General features: G+C 41.3%; 1 protein-coding gene across 6 annotated transcripts in view; it reads right to left on the bottom strand.

Annotated features, from left to right (window-relative positions):
* Positions 1-22,365, bottom strand: part of NSD1 (nuclear receptor binding SET domain protein 1) — a 146,528-nt gene that overhangs the window by 18,381 nt on the left and 105,782 nt on the right. For 5 of the 6 annotated variants that reach the window (XM_080675638.1, XM_080675641.1, XM_080675640.1 and 2 more), the window contains 4 exons: positions 20,839-21,018; positions 12,964-13,120; positions 8,752-8,957; positions 5,678-5,790 (listed from right to left, as the gene is read on the bottom strand). In XM_080675638.1, the coding sequence (XP_080531764.1) occupies positions 5,678-5,790; positions 8,752-8,957; positions 12,964-13,120; positions 20,839-21,018 (656 nt within the window). Of the gene's footprint in view, positions 1-5,677; positions 5,791-8,751; positions 8,958-12,963; positions 13,121-17,001; positions 18,462-20,838; positions 21,019-22,365 lie in introns of those variants that run through there. The other variant, XM_080675642.1, reaches the window with a different exon arrangement.

The following is a 22,365-nucleotide window of genomic DNA, read 5'->3' as shown; positions in this document are numbered from 1 at the left end:
GCAGGCACATCTCCAGTGGCGAGTGTGCAGGAGGCAGCTGATCGATGTTTCTCTCTCATCGATGTTTTTAACTCTCTATCTCTCTCCCTTCCTCTCTGTAAAAAAATCAATAAAATACATTTAAAAAAAAAAAGAAAAAAAAATTAAAATTAAAAAGTTGAAGAAATGTTTCTAGTTTTTTTAGAGAGGAAGGGAGAGGGATAGAGAGAGAGAAACATTGATGAGAGAGAAACATCATTGATTGGCTGCCTCCTGCATGCCCCCCACCATAGGAGATTGCGCCCGCAACCCAAGCACATGCCCTGATCAGGAATCTAACTAGTGGCCTCTTATTTATTTGTTTTTTTTTTTTTACTTTTTTTTATTCTAACTGGTGGCCTCTTGATTCCTGGGTCGATCGATGCTCAACCGCTGAGCTACACTGGCTGGGCTGTCATTTTAATAGAATCATAATTTCAAAGCTGATAGGCCAAGTAAATTGTAACTGGTTTTCGTTATTGCCACATGGTGGTGCCACTTTAGCTGCTATATAATAAACTGCCACTCTTTTTTTTTTTTTTATATTTTTATTGATTTTTTACAGAGAGGAAAGGAGAGGGACAGAGAGCCAGAAACATTGATGAGAGAGAAACATCGATCAGCTGCCTCCTGCACACCTCCCACTGGGGATGTGCCCACAACCAAGGTACATGCCCCTGACCGGAATCGAACCCGGGACCCTTGAGTCCACAGACTGACGCTCTATCCACTGAGCCAAACCGGTCAGGGCTAAACTGCCACTCTTAAGTGGCATGAAAATATCTGGGTAATATTGAGGTTCATGTACGTGAATGTTCCTATATGTAAATAGAAATTCCTATATGTGAATATTTTACTAGTTACTATCATAATTTGAAATCTCTTTAATAGACAATAATGTAACCCATGCATTTTATTCAGTAGTGATGCTAGTACTGAAAAATCCAATGAAAATCCAGTGTGATAAAACATAAAGGTCAAATAGCTGCTGTGACATTGAAGCCACTAGTTTTTACAAATACTAGCAACAATGTTTAGAAAAAAATGGTCATTTCATAATAGAGATGGATTTGTACACTATGAGTCTCCCCTAGTTAGCATTACTTAACTTGGGAACAGTCAAATCTCAAAAACCCATTCAATACATAAAACTTGACTATTTAGGAATTGCATGATTTTGATAAATTATTTTACTTGCAAGACATACTTTGCAAGACTTGTGAGAATAAATACATGCACCCTGGCTGGAAAGTTCAGTTGGCTAGAGTGTCATCCTGATACACTAAGTTTGCAGGTTTGATCACGAAGCAGGGCATATACAAGCATCAACCTATAAAAGTATGAATGGGTGGAACAACAAATCGACGTTTCTCTCTCTCTCCCTCCCTTCTTCTCTCTTTAAAATCAATAAGTAAAAAGAAAAAATATATATGTAAAGGTTCTAGTACAGAGCCTAGCAGGCTTTTAAACATTCATCCTAAAAGAGGGGTCAACATACTTTTTTGTAAAGGACCAGACAGTCCAGGACCATACTATTTGTAAAGGACCAAATATTTTAGCATTTGCAGGCTCTAGACCTCTAGTGAATGTAGCTCAACTCTACCATTATAGCACAATCTAATAGGTATTAGGTTACCAATTCTAATCAATCTAAAATTACCATAACTACCAATTATTTCTATCCTCTAAATTCTCAAATGGTTTCAGTTCTAACACTTCATTGTGAGCCTCCTATTCTCTAACAATATTACAAAATCTACAATCTGTACAAATATATTGTCCTCAATCCAGTTCTCTGTAACAACTTAAAAGGACAAACATCTCACTGCCAGATTCTTCAAAATATTGGTAAAAACTGTAAACCTCATTAAAACTCTTGCCCTAGCTGGTTTGGCTCAGTGGATAGAGCGTTGGCCTGTGGACTGAAGGGTCCCAGGTTCGAATACGGTGAAGGGCATGTACCCTTGGTTGCGGGCACATCCCAGTAGGGGGTGTGCAGGAGGCAGCTGATCGATGTCTCTCTCATCGATGTTTCTAACTCTCTATCTCTAACTCCCTTCCTCTCTGTCATAAAGAAAAAAAAAACAAAACAAAAAGAACCCTTTAACATTTGCAAACGGGAACCACAAATCTAGTAAATCAAGCTCTATAGGGATAGAAGAGAAGGGTTGAGCTTAATCACCTGAGATTCCAGGATCAGCCGTGGGCAAACTACGGCCCGTGGGCCGGATCCGGCCCATTCGGCTGTTCTATCCGGCCCGCGGAGCCGAAAGAGCGGAGGGTTCTCTTGCTCTCCCCTCCGCTCCTTTACTTTGAATTTATATTAGTTCACACAAACACTCCATCCATGCTTTTGTTCCAGCCCTCCGGTCCAGTTTAAGAACCCATTGTGGCCCTCGAGTCAAAAAGTTTGCCAGGTCCTACATAGGGCATTCGAATATTCACCTGAATCAAGGAATCTTTACCTGACACAACTCTCTCAAAAAAAGTTTCACCCTGCACTAGCTGGTTTGGCTCAGTGGACAGAGCATCAGCCTGCGGACTGAAGGGTCCTGGGTTCGATTCCGGTCAAGGGCACATGCCAGGGTTGCGGGCTCGATCCCCAGAAAGGGGGAGGGAGGTTCAGGAGGCAGCCGATCAATGATTATTTCTCATCATTGACGTTTCCATTTCTCCCTCTCCCTTCCTCTCTGAAATCAATAAAAATATATTAAGAAAAAAAGAAGTTTCACCCTATTCTAAAGGTATGTTTAGAATTCAGTGCTCGCCAACCGGTGGTCCACGGCCCACTGGTGGTCCATGAGATCTGAAAGGTTGGTGACCACTGGTTTAGATAATTCTTTTTTCTTTTTAGAAATGTATTTTATTGATTTCAGAGAGGAAGGGAGAGGAAGAGAGAGAGAGAGAAACATCAATGATGAAAGAATCATTGATTGGCTGCCTCTGGCATGACCCCTACTGGGGATTGAGCCCGAAACCCAGGCATGTGTCCTGATAGGGAATCAAACTGTGACCTCTTGGTTCATAGGTGGACACGCAACCACTGAACCACACCGGTGAGCCAATAATTCTTTCTTGCCATCTTGTCTAACCTATGAACAATCCCAAGTAAGTTTCCTAACATAAAGCAAAAAACAAAACAAAGTAACAACAACCAAAATCAAACAAAACACACACACATGGTTTTAAGTAAGAACAAAGATATGTAATTGAAGGTAAACATTCATCCTAGAAGAGGGGTCAACATACTTTTTTGTAAAGGACCAGACAGTCCAGGACCATACTATTTGTAAAGGACCAAATATTTTAGCATTTGCAGGCTCTAGACCTCTAGTGAATGTAGCTCAACTCTGCCATTATAGCACAAAAACAATAGACAATATGTAAATGAACATGCATGATTATGTGCCAATAAAACTTTATTTATGGATACTAATATTTGAATTTCATATAATCTTCATGTGTCAGGAAATATTTTATTTCCCCCCCCCAACCATACTAGGCCAGATTTGCTCCATGGACATAGTTTACCAATCCCCATTCTAAATCCTTTTCCTGGACATACATTTGTTTAAAAAAAAAATTAATGCATCGACCTCTAAATTCTGCGATTAGATCACTTATGGGGAGCTGCTCCCTCAATAGTCAGGCTCCATATGGTTGACGTGCTACTCTGAATGCCTACCTTACTGTTATCTGACATCTATGACTGAGAACCTGATTACTTTCCCTTTTTTTGAGGCCTAACTACATTCAGTGTTATCGATGTAACTCCATTTAACTCTCAATATACCACCAGGGTCCAATCCATTTGGACCCAATTTTAGGTTTTGAGGGTTGTTTTCCCCAGCATACCTATTTGTAAAGGTTGATATTTTATGACTTTTATTCTTTCTTAGAGGTTTACCAAAGATCAAAAAGAAAATTTACTTATTAGAAAAGGAATAGCCCAGCTGGTGTGGCTCAGCGCTTGAGCATCAACCCATGTACCAAGAGGTCACCAGTTCAATTCCCAGTCAAGGCACATGCCCGGGTTGCAGGCTCAATCTCCAATCCCTGGTGAGGGGTGTGCAGGAGGTAGGCAGCCAATTGATGTTCTCACTATTCAATGTTTCTATCTCTCTCTCTAAAAAAAAATTTAAAATAAAAATAAAGCCCTAACCGGTTTGGCTCAGTGAATAGAGCATCGGCCTGTGGACTGAAGGGTCCCAGGTTCGATTCCAGTCAAGGGCATGTACCTTGGTTGCGGGCACATCCCCAGTAGGAGGTGTGCAGGAGGCAGCTGATCGATGTTTCTCTCTCATTGATGTTTCTAACTCTCTATCCCTCTCCCTTCCTCTCTGTAAAAAAGCAATAAAATATATATTAAAATAAAAATAAAACTCATTGTATCTTGCAACTACTATCATATTTCCAGAGAGCATAAAAGACTAGATATAACATCTTCCTAGTCTGCTTACAGTTGCTAGATTTAGCAAATAAAAATCCAGGTCACCCAATTATATTTGAATTTCAGATAAACAACGAATAGTTCTTTAGTTTAAGTAGTTCCCAAAGAATATTTGGGCCCTACTTACACACTAGACTCTAAAGATGGTGGTGAAATTGATTTTTATTTATTTATTTATTTATTTAAAATATATTTTTATTGATTTCAGAGAGGAAGGGAGAGGGAGAGAGAATCATGGATCGGCTGTCTCCTGCATGCCCCCTAGTGGGGATTGAGCCTGCGACCCAGGCATGTGCCCTTGACTGGAATTGAACTTGGGACCCTTTAGTCCACAGGCTGACACTCTATCCACTGAGCCAAACCGGCCAAGGCTGAAATTGATTTTTAAGTGAAATCTCAGACTATAAGACTTCAGAAACTCAAAATCAATGAGTATAAAAACAATGCATTTAATGACAAAAAAATAAAATAAATAAGGTATCCAGAAATGAAATCATTGTAAATATTTTGCAAGAACCTGGGCAATCTTGTTTTGTTAATAGTATTTCTCTCATGTTTTCTGATACTTAAGCACCAAAACTAACTTGATTAAAAGGTTTTTAAAAAGGTTTTAATGTACGTACTAAAATGTCTAATAAATTTATTATTCAGTATCCCTTTATCTTTACTTCTGTAAATTATTCATGAAAATGACTTTTAAATTATAAAAAAATACAAAGGGTTCATTGGACCCAGATAATAAATGGTGATGATGCTTTTGCCAGGTACACTGAGGGTTACACAAGTTCTCCTGATCTTGGGAATCCTAGTCATACTGGTCACCTAAATCTTTAATATTACCAAGAAGACTTATCCATGTGTGTATTATTATCCACACTATCTCAGGGCCATTTATGATTTTTTATCACAGCTGTATGGTCCCTTTCAAACTGCAAGATGTTGACTGTGAACAGAATCTAATCCAATCTACTTATATGAGAAGACTTTCCAAGGCAACAGAGAGTGTATCAACACACAACTGGTTTTATCAAGTTCACACAATTGCTAGCAATGTGCTTTGGCACTTTTTTGTTATCTTCTTTCAAGCTCTTATCTGTACCTAAAAGCCACTATGCTTGTGCTTCCAATTCTTGTCATGAATAGAATAGGAAGAAGGTAATCTCTAAGGGTCTCTCTTCTTGAGATGGATCTCCTGAAGTCTTTTCTCACCTTTATATGTTTATAAGGCGGTGGTTTCTTATCGTTCTTTCGGTCTTCCTGCAGCTGTCTTAGTTCTTTTTGGGCCTTTAACTCCTCAAACCTTGCTGCAGCTTCCTGAAGAGCTAAGAAAACACAATAGCATAAGTCACTTAGCCTGTGAATGGAGTTATTTTACCTTTTTTTTTCCCCTTTTAAGTAGGAGAAAAATTCATATTTTAGACAAAAATGACCAACGCTATAAGTAAAACTAAAGTATATATGACTTCTACTTTCAGTAAGTTATAATTCCTAGGGTATTCAGATACACCATTAAAACAAAACATAATCCATCACTAAATGATACAATACAGACTACCAGCTTCAGAGAAAAATTTAAAACAACAACAACAAAAGAACACACAGTTAAATGATTTGAAAAAGGCCATGTATATCATCTATAGACTGCATCTGCTTAGCACAGTCACAGCCTGTAGTCCTAATTCTTTCCTCAGTACTGAATCTCCTATTCCAGAAACATCCTGCTTCCTAGATGCCCTAGGTTAACATGCTGTGTTCCTGTGGAAAAAATCCAAAGTTCAAGTTCTCTTTTCTTCCTTGCTTATTCTCTAGAGCAGTGGTTCTCAACCTTTCTAATGCCGCGACCCTTTAATACACTTCCTCATGTTGTGGTGACCCCCAACCATAAAATTATTTTCGTTGCTACTTCATAACTGTAATTTTGCTACTGTTATGAATCGTAATGTAAATATCTGTGTTTTCCGATGGTCTTAGGCTCTGACTACCAGGGGGCAAGCTCCTGTGTTGAGTGTCTGCCCCCTGGTGGTCAGTGTGCTTCATAGCTATCAGTCGTATGGCCATTTGGTCGATTTGCATATTAAGGTTTTATTATATAGGACAAATTCGTGCACAAGGGTGGAGGGTGGTGGGGGGGTGGGCCTGGCCAGCCTGGCCCCAATCAGGGAGGATTGGGGCCAGGCCTGTTGGAAGGAGACAGCAAGAGGTTGGCCAGCTGGCCAAGCCCTGATCAGGCCCAATCGGGGCGGGCCAGCTGAGGGGAGGAGCTGAGGGTGATTGGCCAATGGGCCACACCCCTGATTGGGTGGGTGGGGGGGGCCGGTTGGGGGTGGGGCTAGCTGTGGGGAAGGGCTGTGGGCTGGCTGGCCCTGCCCCCGAATGAAGGGGGGGCGGCCGATCGGGGGTCAGCAACCGGGGGAGGGTTAGTGGGAGGTTGGCCAGCCAGCCCCACCCCAGATTGGTGTGGGGGGTGATCAGGAGCGGAGCTGGCTGGGGGGAGGGGCCTCGAGCCAATCAGGGTGGTGGGGGTTGATAGGGGGTGGGGTAGGCCGTGGGCCAATAGGCCCCGCCCCTAAATGGTGGGGGCCAATCAGGGGCCAGAGGCCTCGCGGAGGGACCATGGATGGTTGGCCAGCCAGCCCTGACCTTGATCGGAATGGGGGCTGGGGGCAGGAAATCATGGGTGGGGCTGGTTGGGGGGAGAGGCTACAGGCCAATCTGGGTGGTGGGGGCCAATTGGGGGTGGGGCCGGCCAGGGGGAGGAGCTGCAGGAGGTTGACTGGCTGACCCCATCCCCAGATCAGCTGGTTTGCTGGCTGCAGTGGGCGTCAGAGCAAATGCTTGTTCTGGTTGTTATGGTGTTCTGGTCGCTGGTTTTTTTATATATATACTAGTAGCCCTGTGCACAAATCTATGCCCCAGTAGCTTGCTGCCATCCTCCAGTAGCTCTCTGCCCGCTGCCCCGCCCTCCTGTAGCTCCCTCTGCCCCCTGCCGCCACCCTCATAGCTTGCTGCCCTGCCCCCTCCTGTAGCTCTCTGCTGCCCACTTGTAGCTCGCTGCCCCACCTTTCTGCTGATCTGTGATCCGGTCGTTAGGCGGTCGGTCATTATGCTTCACAGCGTAACAACCATTTGTATATTAAATCTTTATTCTATAGGATAGACTAGAGGCCCAGCGTGCACGAAATTGTGCACGAGTAGCTCACCGCCGCGCTGTGCGAGTCATGGGCCCCACCACGCCGAGTGAGCTGCGGGCCCTGCCTTGCCGCGTGAGTCCTGCCGTGCCGCAAGCCCCACTCCACTGCCGTGAGCAGCTCACGGGCCAGGGGAGGGACCGAGAGGTGCTCCATGCACCTCCTGGTGACCAGTCGTTTGGTTGCGTCTGCTTGCCTCAGCTGGCTGCCCCGCCCACCACCCAGGTAGCTCGTGCCATGCTCTCTGACACTCATAACTCCCCCACTATTAGCTCGCACCCCACCCCGCCCGCTGCTGCTCATTTGGTCATTAAGGTGTTATGGCCATGGGTCTTTTATAATATAGATAGATAACAAGAGATACCTACACTGTCTTTCAAAGAACAACTAATGGAAGAAGATAATTATCATTGAGGGGATACCAACTCTATGCCCTGCAGGGTGATATTTTTTTTATTATCTCAATTATCAGATCAACCTTTACTCATTATACAGTAAGAGAAAACTCATATTTAACTCAACCCCTCCTGGCCCCAACTCCTTCATTGTTAGACTTTCACTCTTATCTTGCGTCATAATTTTTGGTGAATTTTATCTCTTCCCAGTAAACTAAAAACAGAACTGATGAGACAAAAAACCTCCCTGAAGGAAATTCCAGTTAAGTAAAGGTTGGATTAAAAAATAATGAGTTAGGGCCCTAGCTGGTTTGGCTCAAGGATAGAACGTCAGGCTGTGGAACAAAGGGTCTCAGGTTCGATTCCAGTCAAGAGCACGTATCTTGGTGGCAGGTTCCTCCCCGTCCCTGCAGGAGACAACCAATTGAAGTGTTTCTCTCACATCGATGTTTCTCTCTATCTTTCCTTTTTTTACTCTATGGAAAAATATCCTCAGGTGAGGATTAACAACAACAAATAAAGAGTTATGAGTGTCAACTTCCCCACAAAATCCTGTAACTACAGCCACATATACCCCCTGAGGGCAGAACACAGTTGCTAATGGAATGTATATGAATTATAACACATAATTATAACACAGAAGAAATTCTTTGCCAACAAAGGTCTGTGTTGATCTGATAAATAAAAAAGATATGGTTACCTTTTTTATATGTCCCATCCACTCCTTTGCCCATCTTATCCTTGCTGCTTACATCCCCCTCCATGTAGGGAAAGACTCTGGCCTGGTGAGTCCAGAGATAGTCATTAGACCCAAAGAAGAGCACAGGGAACTCGCCCACATCATGTCTCATCTTATCAATGTTGGAAGGTACAGCTCGAGGATGGCAGATCTCAGCTGGCCACCACCTGGGAAAGGTAAAAACAAAGAAGGAAAACTAAAACACTGCAAGGCACTAGGAAGATAACCTACTTTTTAGGACAGGAATAAGGAATAGCAATGTCTACGTATCCACATTAAAGTCTGATTTGAGCATTCTTACAATCAAACTAGAGAAAAACCAAGTAGTATGTGCCAAAAGCCTGAGAACACCCACCTGCACAAATGTGGTTCCATACACAAACACACTCCCTTATACTCAGTTATTCTACTTCACGGATTATATAACAGGAAATAATTAGAAATATGAAAAAAGCTTTATAGAATTATTATCTAGAAGAATGAAAACTTGGAAACAGCCTAAATATTCAACGTTAAGGAAATGACACAACTATAGTACACTGTCATGAAATATAATTTGGCCTTCAAAAAGGATAAAAAAATGACACCTAGAAATCTACCTCCCACCCCGCACAACTACCTTAGGAAGACAATTTGACATTAGCTATTAAAGCTAGAAACCCCTACCATGCTATTCTATCCTGAGAATGCCCCCGGAGAAGCTCCTGTGCATGTACACTAACATATTAACAAAATGTTCATAGTGCAAACAAGAGAATGATTAAATGAACTACACAGACAACACTGTATGACTATGTTGTATAAAGGAACTAGAGTACTGTGCTAACAACAATAAATCTCAAGAGAATAGTGAATGAAAAAAGCAAGTTGCAGGAAAATATAAATATTCCTTTATATAAAGACCTAAAACATGGCAAACAAAATATTATACATATGGCAAATCTATATAGCAAGCCAAAGGAATAAAAAACACAAAGTGCAATATGTGCTTATCTCTGTGGGTAGGGAGAGAATGAATTGAGAGAGGAAGACTCAAAAGCACCAGTAATGAACTCTTTGTTTAACTAGGAGGTACATACACAGGTGTGCCTTTTGCTATTCTTTAAAGTCATTCATGTTACAATACCCTTTTGTACATTCCATGATCAATAAAAATAATTTTAAAAAGAAAAAGACACAAAAACTGAGGCCCTAGCCAGTTTGGCTCAGTGGATAGAGCGCTGGCCTACAGACTGAAGGGTCCCAGGTTTGATTCTGGTCAAGGGCACATGCCTGGGTTGCAGGTTCACTCCCTAGTAGGAGGTGTGCAGTAGGCAGCAATGATTCTCTCTCATCATTGATATTTCTATCTCTCTCTCCCTCTCTGTCTAAAATCAATAAAAATGTATTTTTAAAAACCCCCACAAAAACTGCGTATAAACTATAAGGCCAATTATTTTGAGGGTGTATGTACTGATGTGTCTGCAAATAAATATACCAAAATGTTAGCAATGTATCTTCCTTGTTTGTAAAGTTTACGTGTTTGTTTTCTTTAATGAATTTTTTATGGAAAATATGTATTTAGTAGAGGCCCAGTGCACGTGCACGGGTGGGGTCCCTCGGCCTGGCCTGTGCGGATCAGGCTGTAACTGGCACTGCGACATCCCCCAAGGGGTCCTGGACTGCAAAAGGGCACAGGCCAGGCGGAGGGACCCTACTGGTGCATAATCTGGGCGGGGAGGGACCACGGGAGGGCTTCAGGGCATGTCTGGCCCATCTCACCCAGTCCTGATCAGCCAGTCCCCAGCAGCAAGCCAACCTACCGGACAGAGCATCTGCCCCTGGTGGTCAGTGCACGTCGAATGGTCGAAAACTTAGCATATTACGCTTTTATTATATAGGATTCTGATGACTACAACATATATTCAGTTTTTTCTTTCCTAATGGAAAATTAATGGGGAGGCCTTCCTTAACCAGGGAGATCATTAACAAATATTAAGGCCTGCCCTAGACGATTTGGCTCAGAGGACAGAGCATCGGCCTGCAGATTGAAAGGTCCTGGGTTGCAGGCTCGATCCCCAGCCCTGGTTGGGGCTTATGGGGGAGGTGACCAATCAATGTGTGTCTCTCACATTGATGCTTCTATTTTTCTGATTCTCCCCCTACCTTTCACTCTCTATAAAAATCAGGATTAACTAAAAAATATATATATATATTAAGGTCCTGCTGGTGTGGCTTAATAGGTTGGGCATCGTCCTGTGCACCAAGAGGTTGCCAGTTGGATCACCTGGGGGGCAGCTGGGGAGGCTGGCATGTAGAAGGCAGTAGATCCATGTTGCATTTTCACATCAATGTTTCTCTCTCTCTCTCTCTAAAAACCAACAAACTACTTTTAAAAAGGCACAAAACTCTATGGGAATGGATTTTTAAGAGTGCAGGAGAAATGGATTAGTAGTGGAAAGAAATGTGGGGAAATAATGTGTGTGTGTGTGTGTGTGTATATGTGTGTGTGTGTGTATAAATATATATATAAAAGTGAAGGGGGAAAGGCAGGAAGAGATTAATCAAAGATCTTATATGTACACTAGTGGCCCTGCGCACGAATCCATGCACCAGTAGCTCACTGACACTTGCCTCAGCTGGCGGCCCTGCCCACCGCTGCTGTAGCTCGTAGCTTGCTGCCCCACCCTCCTGTAGCTCTCGGCCATGCCCTCCTGGTGACAGGTTGTTACGAGTCACAGCGTAATGAACATTTGCATATTACCTCTTTATTATATTGTATGAGAGGACCGGTGCATGGATTTGGTGGAGTCCCTCGGCCTGGCCTGTGGGGATCCAGTCGAAACTGGCTCTCCAACATTCCCCGAAGGGTCCCGGATTGCGAGAGGGCACAGGCCGAGGGAACCCACCGAAGTACAAATCTGTGCACCGGGTATCGTGTGTGTGTGTGTGTGTGTGTGTGTGTGTGTGTGTGTGTGTATCCTATCTAATAAAATAGTAATACGCAAATTGACCATACCTCCACTACACCCATAAACCACGCCCACCAGCCAATCAGGAGCAAATAGGCAAATAAACCCAACCAAGATGGCTGTGGCCACAGAGAGAGCAGGAGGGAGGCTTGGGTTTCCCGGGCAATGGAGGAAGCCAAGCTTTCTTGCTGGCCCAGGCCTCCACTCAATGCTACAAAGTTTCAATGACAGAAGATAAATGAATCCCAACAGAAATGGCTGCCCCCACGGAGCGAGCAGAAGGCTTGGCTCTGCTCCAGGCTACAAAGTTTCAATTTGTAGAAGATAAGTAAATAAATCCCAGATACCAGGGCCTCCGCTTGGGTTGCCAGGGGGCGTGGCCGGCCTGCAAACCACCACAGGCTCTTTGCCCAGGCCACCTCACGCCCCAAGGGAACCCCACCCTGATCTAGGACACCCTTCAGGGCAAACCAGCTGGCCCCCACCCATGCACCAGGCCTCTATCCTATCTAATAAAAGAATAATATGCAAATTGACCGTCACTCCCACACACAAGATGGCTGCCCCCATGTGGACACAAGATGACCGCCACAAGATGGCCAGCAGGGGAGGGCAGTTGGGAGGGACCAGGCCTGCAAGGGAGGGCAGTTAGGGGTGACCAGGCCAGCAGAGGAGGGAAGTTGGGGGCGACCGGGCCTGCAGGGAAGGGGAGTTGGGGGGGACCCAGGCCTGCAGGGGAGAGCAGTTGGGGGGGGGGGACCAGGCCTGCAGGGGAGGGCAGTTAGGGGTCACTAGACCTGCAGGGGAGGGCAGTTAGGGGAAAACAGGCTGGCAGGGGAGCAGTTAAGCATCAATCAGGCTGGCAGGGGAGTGGTTAGGGGGTGATCAGGCTGGCAGGCAGAAGCGGTTAGGGACAATCAGGAAGGCAGGCAGGCGAGCAGTTGGGAGCCAGCAGTCTTGGATTGTGAGAGCGATGTCCGACAGCCTGTTTAGGCCTGATACTACCAGGATGGGGCCTAAACGGGCAGTCGGACATCCCTCGAGGGGTCCCAGATTGGAGAGGGTGCAGGCTGGGCTGAGGGACACCCCCCGCCCCCCGTGCACGAATTTCGTGCACTGGGCCTCTAATATATATACATATATATGAAACACCATATCTAAGAGATCCCAAGAAACATGATAATAAAAGAAATGATTGCCTGTCTCCTTCACCCTTACTCACCTGTATCGTCCAACCTTTACCCAGACAATTTCCCTGTAATGTGGTTTTTTGCCTGCCTTACAGTCATTGCAATACCAGTTTCCTTCAGGGATATCAATGTTCAGGCATTCCCGATGAAAAGCAGCAGGGCAAGAATCACAGCACAAAAGGCTGCCTCCTGTAAGAATAAAAAAAATTTGGCACTCACAATCACAAGGTTACATATAAAGACCCAGGTAAAACAGCTTTTGCTCAGTTCCTAACCAATTATTTCTCTCTCAGCCAAGAGCCTAGTAATTTAATAAGTTATTCAGAGACTTTCCTAAAAGGGTGCTCCCTTTCCAATATTCCTGAACCACACCCCTAAAGGTTAGTTAGGTTAACAGCAAATAAACATGAGATCTTATTGGCAAAATTAGGTTAAGGCAAACATCTAAAAGTCATATGTGTATATACACACATATATACATTTCTTTCTTTTCACTAAAAGGCAAAACACTAAAGAGAGTATCAATGAGAAACAATGACCAGTATATAAAAAAGCACAAGCTTCAACTGCTATTAGATCTAAGCTCTAAGATCATATGGCCTTGGGGGATTCACTTCACTTTTCTTTTTTTTTGTTCCCCCCCTTTATTAATTTATTGGGCTAACACTGGTTAACAAAATTATACAGGTTTCAGGTGCACAATTCTACAACACATCATTTGTACATTTTATTGTGTGTTCACCACCCCAAGTCCTGTCTTTGTTGGGAATTCACTTTTCCTATTGAGCTGTAATTCCTTCAATGGTAAGGTGTTTTCTACAATGAACAATAAATAAGCATATCTGTTTGAGTTGTAAGCAAGTGATTAAATTGCCTAGTAGTGTCTATGACTTTTAAAATTGCTTTTTGTTCTTTTTTTTATTTATGTTTGGCACTCTTATGACACCTGTGGCACCTTTTCAAAATCATATTTATAAATGCACAAATGTAATACCTAAGATAAAAAGGATATAGATTATGATAACATACAATGATCAAAAACAAAAGAACACAGAATAAAATATAATCAAAATATTAAAGAGATTAGAGTTATTTCTAATAACTCTACTTCTTTGTAATGTATAAATAACAAGAACTAGCAGTAGCACTGGTGACAAAAAGCACAGCTAGTAATGTAGTTTACTGCATAAACTTCAGTTACATATAAGTTTCCCCCCTCACCATTCAAGTTTTCAGACAATGTTTATTATATGTATTGCAGTGACAATAAATTTTTACTTCTTAAGGATTTTCACTCAAAGTGACTCAATTTACATACTTGAATCTGAAATCTTCAGGGCTACAGATAAAGAATTTCAGCCTGGCTAGTGTGGTTCAGTATTGACCTATGAACCAGGAAGTCACAGTTTGATTCCTGGTCGGGACACATGCCAGGGTTGTGGACTCGATCCCCAGTATGGGGCATGCAGAAGGCAGCCAATCAATGACTCTCTCATCGTTGATGTTTCTATCTCTCTCTCTCTCTTCCCCTCTCCCTTCCTCTCTGAAATCAATAAAAATAAGGCAAAAAAAAAAAAAAAAAAGCCTTATCTATCTTATGCCAGAAATGAGCATGACTCACACATGCCAGACTCAAACATGTACCTCTTAAGTTTCACCCTAAGGAATTAGTGAGGGATAAAACCTTAGCAAGGTATATATCCACATCCATCGTGGTCTCACTGTGCCTCCTTTACCTCGTAAAATCCTACGAGAAACTTAATTTTGTGACACTATTCTTGTACATTTTCCACCTGTGTTATTTTCCTTTTCTCAATAACCTAAAGCAGGCTCTTAAAACAAGCGTTAGGGTATTTGTTTTGTTGGGGCCAGGTACATGTGCTTAAGACCCAACTCTGCTTCAATTACAGAAGTTATCCTTTTATCTGTGTTGTTTAGGGGAGTTCAAATTCAGAGTGAGATATCATTTGGAAAAGTCTGTTGCTACAAAGTAAGTTTGAATAACTTGTTTACTCAATATATATAGCCTGTACTCTATGCTCTGAAACTCATTTATTCTTGTGCATTTTGTGGGTGAGTGAAACAATTTTAGCAGGGGACATTAAGAATGACAGTCACATAAGTTTAACTGCCCCAATAATGTAATACCTTCTACAACATTCCTATCTATGTTTTGTTATCTGCTGAGTCACAATACTCCCAACTACATGGACTGAACAGAAAAACCTTCCTTTTACCAATATGGCATTCATGACACACTAGAAATACTTCACATACAATAAGGTATCTGAATTAGATGTTCAAAGAAGGATATTACATAAGACATCTGGACAAAAAAAAAAAAAGCCCAATGAAAACAGCCAAAGGTCAGAGCTGAGAGGAATTAATTGGCAAGCACATCAGCTTTGCAGGAAGGACATAATGGAATCTGAGGAAAGAAATAAGCAGGATTAATCTGAGTAGATAGGTGGGAAGCAGGCAGGAGGACTGTGCTGGCAGTAAAGGACATGTACAGGAGAAAGGCAGAAAGACAGAAGAGGAAAAACCCACGAACCATCAAAGGAACCAAAATATGAAAAAGTACCATTTGGTGAAAGAGGATAAAAAAAAATTTTAAACATTGCTGAATTCTAGGAATAGATTCCTTCCAATTTAGCAATTTACCATATTATCCTAATACTCTGGGGATAACACCTTCAGTCTTTCTTATATATGGGCCAAAAAAAAAAAGAAAAAAATTTTTCTAAGACTTTATTCTCTCCCAGTGCTCAAACACCAAGATAATCTTAGATAGTGAGATCAGAAGTTCTCAGGCTTTTTTGCATCAGCACTTCACACTAAAAAAAAAAACAAGGGAGATTCCCAAAGGCTAAAACTATTGATATTTACCAAACAGAAACCGAAATTAATAAAAAAACTTAATATTTATTAATTCATTTTCAATAATATATTGTTAACATAAATAACATTTTTATCTACTTTATGTATTTTCCAAAACAAAAAATTATTAGTGAGCTCAAGGTTTTACATTTTTACAAATATTTAAAATTAAATTTGTTGCAATATGTTGTTTGAATGACGTCCATGAAGAAAATGATCTCTCAACCTGGCCAGGTGGCTTGGTTGCTTGGAATGTTGTCCCATAGACCTAAAAGGTTGTGAGTTCCAATCCGTCAGGGTACATACCTATCTTTTGCAGGTTTGGTCCCTAGGCAGGTCATTTATAAGAGGCAACCGAGTGATGTTTCTCTCTCTCACCCCCTCTAAAAATGAATTTAAAACAGAAGTTTATTTAAAGAAAAAAGAAAAAGATCCCTCACAGATAAATAGTTGGAAAAAGGAGTACTTTTAAAAACTTGCTCAGTAACTGTACATATTCCTTCTTTGGTACTATATACTTAAACTTCAAAGGATAGACTTTATTTGCAATATCAAATCTGAAATCATATCAATAAATTTTTAGTACTAGTACATTAAAATTCATAGGTCTGTCTTATACTTTGAATGGATCTTTTATATATGCCTGTTTTTTAACATCACACATGTCATATGAAAACTATTGGTTTGCTGAATCAGCTAGATCTTCCCCAAGTTGTTCTATTTCATTGTGTAATATTAAAAGGTCACATTTTGTTAATATCACCACGATTTCATCAGGAAATACTAGGAAGCTGCTAAGCTCAGGGTGGTAGTTCCCCAAAATTCTAATTTTTACTTAAGAGCTCAAATTTTATGATTGGCAACAATTTCTTTCAGTTGTTTTTCTTTAATTGGCAGGCTTGCTTTCATCCATTTTCAAGAAATGTCTGACAAATAAATATGCAAGTATGAAGAGCCATAGTTTGTCAGTAAACAACTAATAATGGTTTTCTATGAATAAGGCAGCTAGTTCAGATTGGCATCCTAATTGCATGACTGCTTTTATTTAGACCATTAGTAAGAAACATCTGTACTTCTCATTTTATCACAAAGAATATTACAGCAATATTCAGTTGAAGGTTGAGATTTAATAAAATAAATATATTTTACTTTTATTTTATTTTTTAAAATTTATATTTTATTGATTTTTTACAGAGAGGAAGGGAGAGGGATAGAGAGTTAGAAACATCGATGAGAGAGAAACATCGATCAGCTGCCTCCTGTACTCCCCATACTGGGGATGTGCCCGCAACCAAGGTACGTGCCCTTGACGGGAATCGAACCTGGGACCCTTGAGTCCACAGGCCGATGCTCAACTCACTGAGCCAAACCAGCTAGGGCAATATATTTTACTTTTAATCAAGGACAGTCTTAGGTGAAACTTTCATGATTTTTACTGCAAGTATGTGGTAACAAAGAATACAATGAACACTTAGAGTTGTACAGTTTTGGAGCCACCACCTTGACTTGTGTTAAGTGCCAGTTTTACCCACCATTGATTTTGCATCATTAGTGAAAATGTCAACAAAGTTAAAAAGGCAAGTAACATCTTCGCATTACTACAAGAGTCACAATCTCATGGAAGCCACTGAAAGGGTATCTAGGCACTCCCTGCTTCTCAGGGATACTAGTACATGGATCACACTTTGAGAGCTGCTGCTGCAACTACTAAGTTTTCTTGGGCACTCATAATTATGGAACTCGATATCTTTTCAGAGTCCAACCATTCCATCAGCTAGGACTGGCATCACATGGGCACTTCTATTCTGAAACCAATTCCCATTCATTTCATCACACTCTGAAAAAAAAACCAAAAAACCTAGCCCTGGCCGGGTGGTTCAGTTGGAGTATTGTCCATACACCAAAAGGTTGCAAGTTCGATCCCTGGTTAGGGCTTGTTCAGGAAGCAACCAAACCAATCAATGTTTCTCTCTCAAATCGATGGTTCTCTCCCTGCCCCCCCGCCCCCCCCCCCCCCCGCCTTCATCTCTCTCTAAAAAATCAGTAAAGACATATCCTCAAGTGAGGATTTCAAAAAATTTATTTTTTTTAGTCTAATGCATAAACCATTTCATCTTCCCAAGTTCAAGAAACATGAAAAAGTTGGAGCTTGCACTTCAGCATCCCAGATACATGTTTACATTCTAAGGGGAGAATTACAGAATGTTATATTTAAATGCTATTAAATACCAAAATTCTGTCTTTAACTTTATTCTAACAAAAGAAAGGTGATTAATAATAGGCAGCAGTTTTCACAAGACAGTTTTATATTATAAGAACAAAAAAGAATATATGATTCATAAAGTTTAATACAGGACAATAACAAAGCTAACATAGTCCTCTTAGTGATTAAAACATTGCTAACTACAACAAAGCTCCACTTTCTACACATATTAACTGCACTTAATATTCTACTTTACTTATTATATATTAACACCATAGTCTGAGGATACCAACTATGTCTTGATGCAAACCCTAATCAATAGGTGGAGTTTTAACTTCAATTGTCATGTCAGATAAATCTTGAGAGCAAAAGAAAAATTCCATTTCTTTGTTGGCTTTAGCACTATTTTTGCTGTTTAATCTTCACCTGAGGACATTCTTTCCGTTGCTTTTCATAGAGAGTGGGAGGGAAGGAGAAGGGGAAGAGGAGAGAGAGAAACATTGATGTAAGAGAGACACATTGATTGGTTGCCTCCCCACATGTGCCCCAAACGGGGACCGGGGATGGAATCTGCAACCCAGGTATGTGCCCTTGGCTGGGAATCGAACCAGAGAGAGACTCTTGGGTGTGCCAGCTGACACTCTAACCACTGAACCACAATGGCCAGGGCAGCATTATTTAGTATACCCAAATTCCTCAAAGGTGATGCTCATTAAATTACACATGTTCCTTGTGTTTTTTTAAATTAATCCATCAACATGTTTATAACCAGCCAAGTTTTCATAAAATTGCATCACCAAGCCTCCTATATAATAAAAGCCTAATATGCAAATTGTTCCCTTGGGCGGTCATTCGACCCAGAGTTCACCCAGAGTTCGACAGCTCGCTATGACGTGCACTGACCACCGGGGGGGGGGGGGAAGGGGGGACGTGGAACATGGCAAGTGCAAGCAGGGGTCCAATTGCTGCCCGGCTCCCAGGCACTGAGAGAGCCAGGAACGGGGCCTGGCCCTGATCAATCTCACTGCAGGCGAGATGGAGGAGCAGGTAAGAAGGGGAGGGGTGCCAGGCCAAGGTGGGGTGCCAGGTGAGGCTGCGGGGCATGAACTGGGGCCCGATCTCTGCCGGCTACCCCAAGGGACCCCAGCCGTGCACCAATTCATGCACCGGGCCTCTAGTAAGTAGATATTAAAAAAATGAAGTTAGGGAAATTGTTGCCAAAAAGTTACTAATCAACAAAATTTAGTCAATTTAAAAAGGAATTATAAAACTGGATAAGAAAACTGGTGCCATCTTCAACACTAGAAGACAGTGGAGCAATGTCCACACTAGTCTTAAAAAACACACACGTAGCCTAAACACTTATAATAAGGCAGCATGTGCTTCTAGTACACAGGTAAATGCCAAACAACCTCAAATAGAGAATTACAGCATCTGTGGGTGCTTCTTAGACATTCAGAAAATCAAGAGAAAAATTCAGAACAATAATCACCACAGTAAGTGGACCAGCAACGAATACTAAATCCTCCACTTAACTAGCAATAATCAGAAAAAGAAACTGTATAAGGATAATACTGACTCTATTCTAAGAGAGAAATATTTTTAAATTGAATATATATAAAAAGATATAAAATTACTTTTTCCTCCACTTTATAAGACCTTTTAGTTACATATTAGTATCCATAATAGTAGGGAAATTCATAAATTTCTCCACTTTCCCTTTGTTTCTTCCATTTAAATTCATGTAAAATTTTAAAAAACACACAATTATACCATGATCTCATCTTCTAGAATTGCTTCTATCCCGTTATAAACACATATCTGGAGTAATATCACTTAATATTAAACAATGGTTTTTTTTCTGGTGGTGAGACTCAGGTGATTTGGGATTTGTTTTTTTATTCTTTTTTCTTTCCCTCTTCTTCATTTTCTAGCTTTATTGAGATATAGTTTACATATAACATTTAATAAGTTTAAAGTGTATAGCATAATGACCTGATATATGTATATATTGTGAAAAGATTACCACAATAAGGTTAGATAAAACATCCATCATATCACAGTTACTTTTTTTTTTTTGGTGGTGAACTTTTAAGATCTATTATCTTAACTTTCAAATATATAATACAGTATTGTTAACTATAGTCACCAAGCTTTTCATTATATCCCCCCAAATTATTCGTACTATAATTGGAAGTTTGTACCATTTGACATTACCACCTCATTTCCCAAGAGTGATTATGTCTTCTTTTTCCTGACTTTTTCTTTAGTGCTTTAATTTTTTAACATTTTAATAAAAATCAAGTCATTATTCAAAATAAAAACTAAACCTCTCCTTATTGGTGAACAAAACCAAGTTTGAAAGTTCTGCTATGTTATCACTAATTCAGGACATCAATTCCCAATATTTCTTGTAGTGGCGATGTGAAGAAAATTTTTTGTTGCAATTTAAGTGTTGTATTAATCTGCCCTGGCTGAGTGGCTCAGTTGGTTGGAGCATCGTCCCATAAACCAAAAGGCCGTGGGTCTGATTTCTGGTCAGGACACATACCTACGTTTTGGGTTTGATTCCTGGTTGGGGAGTGTACAGGAGGCAACTGATGTTTCTCACTTTGGAGTTTCTCTCTTTCCCCCACCCCCCACCTTCCTCTCTTTCTCAAATCAATGCAAACATATCCTCAGTTGAGGATTTAAAAGTGTGTATACACATACACACACACACACACATACACATACACACACACACACACATACACACACACACACACATACACAGTACTAATCTCTTTTTAGACTATTCATACATCAAGAAATTATGTCTTACCTTCTGAGCATACAAAACACCAGCTAACGTTAACGTGCTCATGATTTCGGCAGCCCCGCCTGGGTGTAAAGTGATTTGGACAGATGATACTATTAGATGCAAGTATTTTTGACCCAGCAGCTAGACAAAAGTCATTGGCGTGGTATGCCACAGGGCAGCGGACACATCGCATCAGACGACCTAAAACCAGGAAAACCAGGGAGGAACAAAAAAACACAAGGAGAGATTAAATGTGAGTATTCAAACTTATTTGCTAGTACTGAGAAAATGCCACAGATAAAAGAAAGCACTACAAGGGCAGGTGATCTTTAACAACCAATTCACTAAGAAAAGCTCAGGTGGGAGCTATGTGACTTCAACATAAGGAGTCAGATACCACAACTGTAAGTGAGCCTCCCTCACCAAGGAAAGCCCTTTTCAAACCACTGCCCTGACTCCTAGGAAACCTGGAATCACTTGAGAACTAAATGGGACGTGGAGATGTGAACTATCAGAATAAAAAGACAGCTGGCAAGAAGACTATCGCTTGCTTTTGTTACCTGATGCTGTGATTCTTGAATGAACTCCTCTACCCCTTCTAGATGAACTATATCCTCTAAATACTTCACCAACTCACCTAAATGTAATCTACAATAACAACTGAAAACAGGAAGGTACCTGATGGTTAAACTGCAATTTTGATCAAGCATGTTAAATTACTATGCTTAAGACTAATGAGATCTACAGGGCCTGGAAATCAACTTACCAAAGGTATTTCCAGTCTGCTTAAAAGATTGAATTTTTTTTTTAAAGAAGGCAAGACTGCCCTGGCCAGTGTGCAACCAAGGTACCTGAAATTGAACCTGGTTCCCCTACAGGAGGCAACCATTCAATGTGTCTTTCGGTCTCTCCCTCTCCCTTCCACTACTCTTTCTAAAAATCAATGGAAAAAATATTCTCGGGTGAGGATTAACAACAACAACAAAAAGACAACCAGTAAGAGACCCACTATTACTGGACAGAAACAAATGACTGTTTTCCCAGTAGGAACAGATTTAAAAACCTGAGTTATCTCACTGGCTGGTTTGTTCAGTGCTTAGAGCGTAAGCTCTCAGACTGAAGGATCGTAGGGTTCCATTCTGAGTAATGGGCATATACCTTGGTTGTGGGTTCAATCCCAGGCCCTGGTCAGGACGGGTGCAGGAGGCAACCAATTGATGTGTCTCTCTCACACTGATGTTTCTCTCTCTCTCTCTGTTCCCCTCCCTTCCACTCTTAAAAAAAAAATTAATGGGAAAAATATCCCATTAATTTTAACAAAAACAAAACAAGCCCTAGTCAGTTTTGCTCAGTAGATAGAGCATCAGCCTAGGAACTGAAGGGTTCCGGGTTTGATTCTGGTCAAGGGCGCATACCTGGGTTGCGGGCTCGATCCCCAGTAGGGGGCGTGCAAGAGGCAGTTGATCAATGATTCTCTCTCATCATTGATGTTTCTACCTTTCTCCCCCTCTCCCTCCCCCTTCCTCTCTGAAATCAATAAAAAAAAGC

Source organism: Plecotus auritus (assembly GCF_963455305.1).
Source record: "Plecotus auritus genome assembly, chromosome: 6".
NCBI classification, from domain to species: Eukaryota; Metazoa; Chordata; class Mammalia; order Chiroptera; family Vespertilionidae; genus Plecotus; species Plecotus auritus.
This window is presented reverse-complemented; position numbering and strand designations above follow the sequence as displayed.